Consider the following 10,357-nt stretch of genomic DNA (forward strand, 5'->3'; position numbering starts at 1 on the left):
TTGTGTATGAGGCAAAACCTCAGAAATATTAGGATAACAAAACTGAAACCCTAAGGTAGGAATCCTAAATTCAAGTTCTAGACTTCGAGGGACTTTAATATTTTGTGTCTGTTCATATAGTTTCTTTATTCTCTGTAATTTTAATAACTTGATACAGACTACTTGAAGATTTTGTTTTCATTTCTAAACATCAATATGCTGGCATTAGGTTATTCAGGTGGAACATAAACAAAGCTATCTTATCAAAGAGCTATCTTTGGATAACTGGGCTAAATTATAAGAAAAGAAATAAAACCAAAAAAAATCACAGTCCCAAATATCTCATAATGATGGAACCCTCCTGCATGGTTTCAAGGCTGCTAATCTTTACAAAGGGGCTGTCCAATCCTTTTCCCCTATAGCAATTGGTGGATTTCCACTGGTGAGACCTTTCAGTTAGCAACTAAGCGCTTAACTAGAGCCTCCGGAGAACTCTTAATATGAAGACAAACCCCAAAAAGGAATTCATCACCTCTGTATCAAGTCTGACACACAGTAATCCTCCATCAAGTTTCTGAGGCTATAAATATTTATTTAAGAAGCCTGACCATCTTCTATCCTATGAAAACCAGTGAATTTGCACCACTTGTGTGAGGCATTAAACATGATGTCAGGGTTCCTTTCTATAAAGCTAGAGCTCTACAAAGAGCATCATCTATACACACTTTCATAACAAAGTTAAACATGTTAGAAGAAATGGTCATATGACACAAAAGCTATGCATGTTAGAAAAATGGTCATATGACACAAAAATAAGCATTTACATTTTCAAATGTGTACATTTATAAACTTAACTACTAGTCTTTTTACAATTCTGACACATACATGTAATTGAGAATGAATTTATACCAGTGTAACACCAAAATTTCTGATAAAAGTAGTTTCATTAACTTTCACATTATTCTTGTATACTTAAACAAGTAATAGTAAAAGTGTATCTTTAAAAGAATAAAGTTTATACTTGAGTTTTCTTCTACATATAAGAAAGTCCGTTTTTGGAACTAATTAATGCACATAAAATTCCCCCATACTAATTACCCAACATAATTCACGTATACAAAATCCCTTATGTTAATTACTCAACATAAAAGAGTTGAACTGTAGTCCAATTTCCCCATCACTCTTTCTAGGTACAGTAATATTTTGAGCTATTAGTTCCAAAGACTTATTAAAGAGAAGAATTACACTGGAGAAGAAGAAATAGAAGGGAACTTATTTATATAAACAGAGGAAAGGAAAAAATGCCAAACCAGTGGGAAACAGTAGGCAGGACATCTGAGCCTACATTATCTCATTACTAACAAATCTTTGACTCCATATCCTAATGCCTAACATCCTATAAATAAGAACATGATTTTTTTTAAAAAAAGCTTGTCAGTAAGTCATCATTGTTAATTTTGTTTTTAATCAGGAATTGACACTGAAGGAATGTAAAAGAAGATGTCATTGGGACATTTCCTTTTTTGAAAAAGTACTGTGTGATCATTTTTTTAAAAAATGAACTTGGAATGGTGTGCATTAAATGAAATGTGTAAGATCCTAATTTTTCCTGTAATTGTCATGAGTGTTTTTAACTATACTTAGTTTTCTCATTACTTCTCCTTTCTGGTTTTCTTTTGTTCTCTACATTTTGGGGGGGGGGGCGGAGGGAGGATTGTATACTAATGAAGAAGTTTATCTTTTGCTTTTCAAAGAGAGGCGCAAACTGGGAGAGGGAGTGGAGAAAAAAGTGCAACAATGAATGAATGGAAATCCAAAATCTCGGTACATGTTCATTAAAATTAGTAAAATAAAATTTTAAAAAATAAATTGGTGACTACATATGATGTATCATGTAGGCTAACACATATTGTGTTAACATTAGCTTGTCAATTTTCTCAATTTGTCAATCATGTCTGCTATAAAATCAGAGTATACCAACAAAAACAAAACAAAACAATAACAAAAAACGCCTAAGGGATGCATGAAAAGTAAATGCTCCCAGGTCTTGCAACATGTTGGTAACAAGCAAGCCAACAGCGGGCAAGGCAGAGAGCAGCTGAGTGTGCTATGGCCTCACCGTGAGGGGCACTGCCACCCTGGAATGGGTGCCTAAACTAGATTTTTGAGAGACTTAGAACCTACTACAAATCTACACAGCCATGCTGTTGTTATGTGCCTTTCAATCAGAACCCACAGCAGGTTTTCAGAAGTTGTAAACTGCATAGGAAGAGATTGCTCATCTTTCTCCCATGGAGCAGCTGGTAGATTTAAACTGTGTGCACAGTTAAAAACAGCACAGTTCCTTACCCTCAGAGTTAATTAATAGTAACATGTTAATTCTGGGTATAGTCTGAAAGTGATTTCAACATATAAATATTTTCATGTGGAAAAATATTTTAAGCTTACTGAGTGTAAATCTATGCTAGAAAGTGGCTGCACAGAACAGTTTAGACCTGCCTCATGGGGTTATCAAGGCTGCAAAGCCTTATGAAAGTGCACTTTCTCCAATGGAACAACTTGTGAGTTCAAAATGCTAACATTCTATTTATCAGTCAGTCATGAACTTAAGCACTGAGACAGCAGGGTTCCTATTGAATGTAAGTAGCATTAAAATGTAAATTCCATAAATATATAATTGTAAAAAACTATTACATTAATTTTTTTCAACATGGACAATAAATGCTCTGTGGAATGAATACTAGCTGGAGTACAGATATTACTTTTCATATAGCAATATTAACTTATACTAGTCAAAAGATGAGATCGGAAACACAGGAAAAAATTTAATAAGAAATTTAACCAGAAATTTAGAGGAAATTAATAATTCAGGAAAAATTTTAAAAGTACTAATATAAAATGAATCGTCTCATAAGTTATGTTAGAGTTATTTTTTATGGATACTGGTGAAGATATAGAGAAGAAAAAAAAATCTAAGCAGAATTCTACTGACAAGAAAACTACACTTTACCTTTTTTCCAGTTATTTAGTAAGATTATGCTAGAAAAAAGTTTAAAGTCAAAGAAGAAAATAGTAATTGCTATTTAAAGTAGTAAATTTAAAAACAAACATTTCAAATATTTTGATTGATTTTTATATTGTTAAAAATAATTTTTAAATAAATTTAGATAAATTTTAAAGTACCTTTGATCTACAAAACAAGTAAGTTAACAATTCATACCTGCTGGCAAAATATACAGAAATATTTGCAGTGATATAATACATTCTTATGAGTTATTATCAATGTTAAAATTTATTCTTAATATAAAACAATTACATGTGCTGTTGGTTTTAAGAGTATCAATTGAAAGAATTAGCGTGAGGATATATGCAGATATATTGTACCATGAGAAAACTAAGAATAACCAAGGTCATATGCTTCTTATAAGACAGAGCTTTACATAACCTAGCATGTCATGTACACATTTAATGACCTAAGTACAGACCAGTATAGAGTAAACAGGAAACAGATAAGGTACTCTGAAGTAGGTGTGAGAAAGTGATGGCATAAACATACAGAAAACAACAAAAAGGAATCTCAATAAGAATCATTAAAAATAATAAAAGCCGTACTGTCAACTCTTGATCATTCAATAAATGCACAATATAAAAACATACTATATTTAATAGTCTAATTTGATCTTATGTTGATGGCAAGATAATTTTATATTCACAGAACACTAGCAAAAAGCATGGGTAAGGAATCAACAAATGAGTTCATAATTTAAAAATACGTTATAGCTAATTTTCAAAGTGGATATTAAATAGGACAAGAAAATCAAGAGTTGACTTTTATGGATAGCTCAAATCCCTTCTCTGGGTTCTTGTTAATGGAAGCTCAGAAGCATAATTTAAAAATAATTTCTTACAGAAGGAAAGAAGCCAGAGCAATTACTGAAAGGGTCCTGTTTGCTGATGGGTCGAACCAACAAGGTGCGTCTGTTCAGCTTGTCAGTGCAGGAAAGGAAGACACCTCCACATTGCCCCAAAGACCAACACTCTTCCCCAAGCCTTGAGGTGATGGACAGGAGCAAAGAAGGTGAAAGACAAAAAAGCAATAAAAGCCATAAGCGAAAAAAAAAATTAAAAAAACCTGGATCATTTTTAATCCTGCTGAACTTTGGATAGGTTAAAGTTTAACCACTGCTAAGGTATGGCCCTTGTTTCATCAGTCTTCTGAAAAAGCATTGTAAATGGAAATGGAAATAAACAGAACACTGTTGTATAAAATCACCACTCACAGCTTAAGGTAAAGAAAAATCAAGTATAAACATAGGTATTTCATGTGAACAATCTCCAGAAAATCAGTAGCAAAATAGTACATTAAAGATACTGTATATTAATAGAAGCACTCCTACCTTTGCTTCTAGGATAAGCTTCCATAATTGCTTTAAAAGGAAGATGACTACAAAACATGAGCAACTTAAAAAATCATTTTATCATTACAAATCATTTATTTATTTCAAAGTAATTTAGGAGGGACAACAAAAACAATACACTCTAATGAGCTCAAAAGCTTGTGATCATCAGTCCTATCACATGACACATGAAGTTTTATAATACATGTCCAAAAATCATAATTACTAAATATATCTCACCACAGGTTTTTCTTTGCACTGTAGAAATACTCCTTCAAAATCTCCTGACTGCCAACCTTCCCCTGGCCTGGAAAACATAAGTTCACCTTATCTGTTCTCTTCAATTTTTCTGAGTTGGAAAATTGAGCATATATAGCTATTTCTAATGTTATGACATAAACAACAGTATTCTGAACCAAAAAGGTAAATTTGACAATTCAATCAACAGAATAATTTATAACAGAACTACATATCTTGGCAGTCCTGCACAGAAGCATATGTTTTGAAGACAAAGTAAATTTATTTGATTGGCTATATCCTCTTCTAAGCAATAAAGTCTGAATGTAACATCTAAGAGTATTTTTGCTAAACATTATTTTAGCACTCAAATAGGGGCTTAGCACATAATGGGCAATAAAAAAGTATTTTTGTTTATATTATTGAAAGCAGACATAACCTTGAATTTCTATATATTTAATACAGTAGTGAACTAGAATACAGATTATAGCAATCATAAGAAATTCTTTCAACTCTAACATTATACTAAAAAATCATTCAATTATTTTGATATATATACCATATAAAAACACTAAAGAGCCAACGAATGCATTAATAACTCCCTTAATCATTTGCTGTTAATATAACAAAAACAGTTCTCATTTTTGCTTGATAAGCTAAAGCTATTATAACATGTCTTAATACATAACCAGAAAAAATATTCTATATTTCACAAAAGATCCAATTTTTCAGCTGTCATAGATATGGTAGTCATTAACATAAGCAACAGGTTACAGATGATAAAAGATGAAAAATCAAATTTCTTCCCTGAAGAATTAGATTCTTGTTGAAATTACTGTTTTCAGTGCATTTAGAGAGAGAGTGTGTGTGTGTGTGTGTGTGTGTGTGTGTGTGTGTGTGTACTTACAGAAGAATACGTGTGACAAATAATTATTGATGAGCAAGTGAAGAAATAGATTGAAACTCTATTTTCTAAACCATAGTATGTGAAATTAAAAACATTCTTAAAAAATATTTTTAAAAGTATTCGTAATTTCATAGACTATAAGCCATACTTCAATTTTGAAAACAGTAGATGGAAATTTTTTTAATTTTGGAAATATTAATGAAACTATTAAAAAACTTTGTGAAGCTACACAACCTTTAACACTTTACTGCTACTATTTATTAATACAACCTAACTGTATTTGTATGTTGTTGCTGTTGTGTGCCATCGAGTCAGAAATAACCCATAGCTGACCCTCTAGTGTGTTTTTAGAGGCAGTAAATCACACAGAACGAGAGTGTCCATCTTTCTCCTGCAGAACAACTGGTCAATTTGAATCATGCGCCTTTGAGAGTGCAGGGCAGATATTTACCACTAGGCCACCAGAATTCTTGGTAATATTTGTATACATAACACTTTTTACGAAAATTTATTAAGAAAGGAATGAAAAACTACTACGTGTATATAAACACTTGTGAAGAAAGGAAAGAGTTTTCAAAGTGCTAATGGACATGAGATAGTCCTACAATTTTAATGTATGATTAGCACTAATACAGGGTGTAAAAAGCAAGTGTGTAAGAGAGAGAGAGAGAGTGTGAGTGTGTGTGTGACCACCACAGCCATTAACTTGCTTCTGGCATCTTAGTAAAAATACAGCACACAAAATAGTCTAGGATTACCAGAAAAGGCAACTATTAAAATTAATATGGCAATGAAAATATTTATTAATGGATTTATTGCCTTAGGAAGCAAGACGTTTTTATATTCTATACATAAGTAAAAGTAATCAAAGTATCCTTTTTTAAAACACTCTTTGAAAAAACAATATACTAATAGTTTTTTATGAAGTGAGTAAAACAAATTTTTTTACACTGTAATTACTTTTAAAACACAAGTAACTATTACCATACTTGATTTATTACTTACTTGCTTCTGTAGTGATCAATATTGAAACTCTCTATTTTACATTTCACTTTGGTATATACATCCTGGACATCTACAGAAGCACTGAGATCTTCTAGTTCACTGACCACACAAACTTCTGAAATAAGAAGCAAACATTAATCTCACTATTGGATTGACAATCTACAGTAATACATTTACTTCTACCTTTCACTTTCACATCTGTATTTTGGATATTTCTAGAGGCACTGAGACCTGTTCACTAACCACAGAAGCTTTAGCAATAATAAGGATAAGTACAATCCAAATAATAAATATACGACTTCCATTTCAAGATAGGGAAAAATCCCATTTAATGTTGGGAGCACTGCATTTTGATATGAGTGAAGGGCTTTACTCTGATATAATAATAATAATAATAAAGCTATGAACAACTTCCATTTCAAGAAATGGAAAATACAAGATGATATTTGAAATGCTATCCTCTAACATTAGTGAAGTGCTGTACTCTGTCATGACAAGGAAATAATACATCAATATAATTTGTGAAAATTAACTTCATGGTTTTGACAGTCCATTTTAATACAAACAAGACAAAATTTAGAAATTACAAAGTTAGAGAATATGTATGCACGGAGGAACACATAAACCTAAACACCTGCAAGGTTCAGCAGACTAGTGTTGCTAGTAGATAATCTAATTTGATCTAATGATGTTTCATTATAAATGACAATAATAAAAACAACTGTAATATTCCCTCTAGAAATATGTTCAATATGTTATCTCTATAGTTTAAAAAGAAGTATAGTTCTGTACCTGTGCCTTTATTTTCAGGATCAGCAGCAAAGAGTTTTATAGTAATTTTGGGAAGCACCCACTGCATCCACAGACTAACACGCCCACTGGATCCACCAATGTTACTTGTGGTTTGTTCCAAGGTGACAGAATCAGAGAATGGTGAGTCATCACCTGCTTGTATAGAATCTCCCTAGGGTAAGGGAGAAAAGAGAAACTGCAGTTATTACTTATAAATTCTTCACAGTGTAAGCTGATCAACATATTAGATAATTATGAGAGCTACAAAGTGTATGCCCATGGTTCTAGAGCTTTCTAAAATATGTAAGAATTGAGAACAAGTTAGGAACACAATAGTAAATAGTTTCTTACGGAGCAAGAAGTGTAAGCTACAGCTAACAAATTCAGTTCTGGTTTTGTAAATGAAGTTTTACTAAATCAGTGCCAAACCCATTTATTTACATTTTATTTATGTATATATTTATTTATATATTTATGCCTGTCTGTCTATCTAAACATTAGTTATATATACTTACTAGGGCATCCTACCTGATTTAACATTAAGGACATCAGACACTACTTAACTGGTTTTAGACAAAGGATTTAACCTTGCAAGTGATTTTCTCTACTATGCATTATGCCTATTATAAAGATATTTCTCTTTTAGAGGTGTTAAGATTAAATCCGATTGTGTATGTAAAGTGAATATCAGAATATCGCTTCCTTTGTGAGGGAGTCATAACACAAGTCAATAGCAGGAATAAAATGTTTCTTAACAGATGACCATATAACATGGTCAGTATGATTTTCTTTATTGATAAATTTTCAAAGCAGAGGATCTATGATTTTAATCTATGTCATTAGCCTGACATCTAAAATCAGAGAAGGTGAAATAAAAACCCTCTTCAAAACATAAGAAAAACATGCTCTTACCATTTACTGCAACAAAAATGACTGATTTAAACTAGATAAGAATACAGTCATTACGGTTCCAACACACCAAAAACAATTCACCAATTCAACAATACACCAGGAAACAATTCATTGCTGTTAAATTTTAATATAAATGTTTTCCTTTAAATTAAAAAGAAACAAAAGGTCCTAAATAGTTTAAGTTAAATTTCTTAAACTTGGGAAGCCATTTTAAAAAAAAAATGATGCTTTTCAATTTTGGTCTACAGTAACACAGCAAATAATAAAAATCACACACTAATTCTACAGCAAAATGCATTCATTTCAGAAGCAAAATTCTTTTATAGGAAGAGATCGTCAAGAGACCAGCTTGTCTCACGCAGAGCCGCAGGTGAATTCAAATCACCAATTTTTCGCTTAACAGCAGTCCAGCATCTCAAACACTACACACCAAAGCTCCTCAATACTATTAAGAATAGCCAGTTGGAATTCAAAGAAAGCACTGGCTTCAGATTTAATGCATAAACTCTCTTGAGAAAAAGTTTTGCTCTCCTACCTCAGTTTCAATTTTCCTTTTGGATTTAACAGCATTTGGTGTGGTACTGTTAAATATGTTTCTGCATTAATTTTTGCTCTGTTTCCAAATATACAGCAAAAACTGAGCCAGAATCTGAGATGTTGAACTATTTTCCCATACTTTCTCATGCCAAATCCTAAAATATACAGGTTAGTTCACCATATTGTTGCAAATTGACCAAAATGCTGTGTTTATTTTTCTAGCTGAATTTATCTTTGTTCATCAGGAAGAACAAAAACACTTAGGTCTTCATCCTTGGCCTGTGTCAGAGCTCAGGGATGATCACAGTTTTGGCCACATTACTATTCTCTCTTATCAAAATAACTCCTGCGTTCTTGTTCAATCACAAGAATTCCCCAGCGGCTAAACACTTTCCCCACTGTTTGCGGTTAAGTCAACAGGAACAAGTGGCCTGCTGTGTGTTCCACTACCTTTGCTCTGACTATTTCACTGAAGGGGCTGGGAAAATGAGTGTCTATTTTAAGCTCAGTACTTACATTCTCACTCATATTTTTCCTTGTGCCACCACCTGGATTAAAATTTAGGAAGATAGAATTTTATTCTCCAACACACACCAAGCTCACTATGTATCAGCATGAAAAGAATTACTCATAGTGTCAAGTATAAATCATCAAAGGATGACATAAACAAATATTTCTTTTCTATTTAATATAAATAATTGTTTAGAGTGTGTCTTTAGACAACCACCTTCCATTACAGTAAATTCGCTATACTTGAAATAATTAAAAAATAAGTTTGACCAAATTGAGAAAAAAAAAAGCAATACTCTAAAGAGTAAAATAATTAATGAAAATTTTATGAACTGCTCTGAGTGCATAATTTTAGTCAGAAACATAATAAAAATTTAAGACTTCAAAGCAGTTGTCTGATACATCATTTAAATAAATTAGCACAGAAGTATAAGGTGATCTTAGATTAGCAAATTATAATTGGACAATGAAATCATTTAAATGGAAAAAAATCAACTAACCTAATAAATAAATTTGCTCAATTTGGGCAAAAGACATGGAAAGAATTTTCACAGAGGAAGATACATGGATGACCAACAGACACATGAAGAAATACTCCAAATCACTAGCAGTAAGAGAGATGCTTATCAAAATCACAATGAGATACCATCTCACTTCTGTAGCAGTGGCAAAGTTTAACAGAACAGCAAGTAATACATGTTGGAGAGGATGTAGAGAGACAGGAACTGGTATACATTGTTGGTAGTATTGTAAAATGGTACAACCACTCTGGAAAGCATTCTGGTATTTCCTCAGAAAGCTGGACATAGAGATTCCATATGACCCTGCTATTCCACTGCTTGGAACGTACCCCAAGAAAATTAGAACTAAGGCACAAATGAAGACCTGTACACCAATGTTCATAGTAGCATTATTCACTATTGCCAGAACATAGAAAGAGCCCAGATGTCCAATCACAACTGAATGGATGGATAAATTAGGATACATTCACACGATGTAATACCACACAGCACACAGGAGCGATGATTTTGTAACTCACTACCTAACTTAGGAGGGAATGGAGAGCATTATGCTAAGGGAA

General features: G+C 32.4%; 1 protein-coding gene across 1 annotated transcript in view; it reads right to left on the reverse strand.

Moving 5' to 3' along the window:
- Positions 1–3,887: 3,887 nt before the first annotated feature.
- The window catches only part of VPS13B (vacuolar protein sorting 13 homolog B (yeast)), a 387,771-nt gene continuing 381,301 nt past the window's right edge, over positions 3,888–10,357 (reverse strand). Inside the window, exons 25-28 of the mRNA XM_006900014.1 lie at positions 7,318–7,489; positions 6,526–6,640; positions 4,617–4,683; positions 3,888–4,029 (exon numbers count right to left, since the gene is read on the reverse strand). Coding sequence (XP_006900076.1) covers positions 3,970–4,029; positions 4,617–4,683; positions 6,526–6,640; positions 7,318–7,489 — 414 coding nt within the window. The 3' untranslated portion in view covers positions 3,888–3,969. The remainder of the gene's footprint in view (positions 4,030–4,616; positions 4,684–6,525; positions 6,641–7,317; positions 7,490–10,357) is intronic.

The sequence above is a fragment of the Elephantulus edwardii genome, unplaced genomic scaffold (genome assembly GCF_000299155.1).
Source record: "Elephantulus edwardii isolate Elephantulus edwardi_28Jun2011 unplaced genomic scaffold, EleEdw1.0 scaffold00270, whole genome shotgun sequence".
NCBI classification, from domain to species: Eukaryota; Metazoa; Chordata; class Mammalia; order Macroscelidea; family Macroscelididae; genus Elephantulus; species Elephantulus edwardii.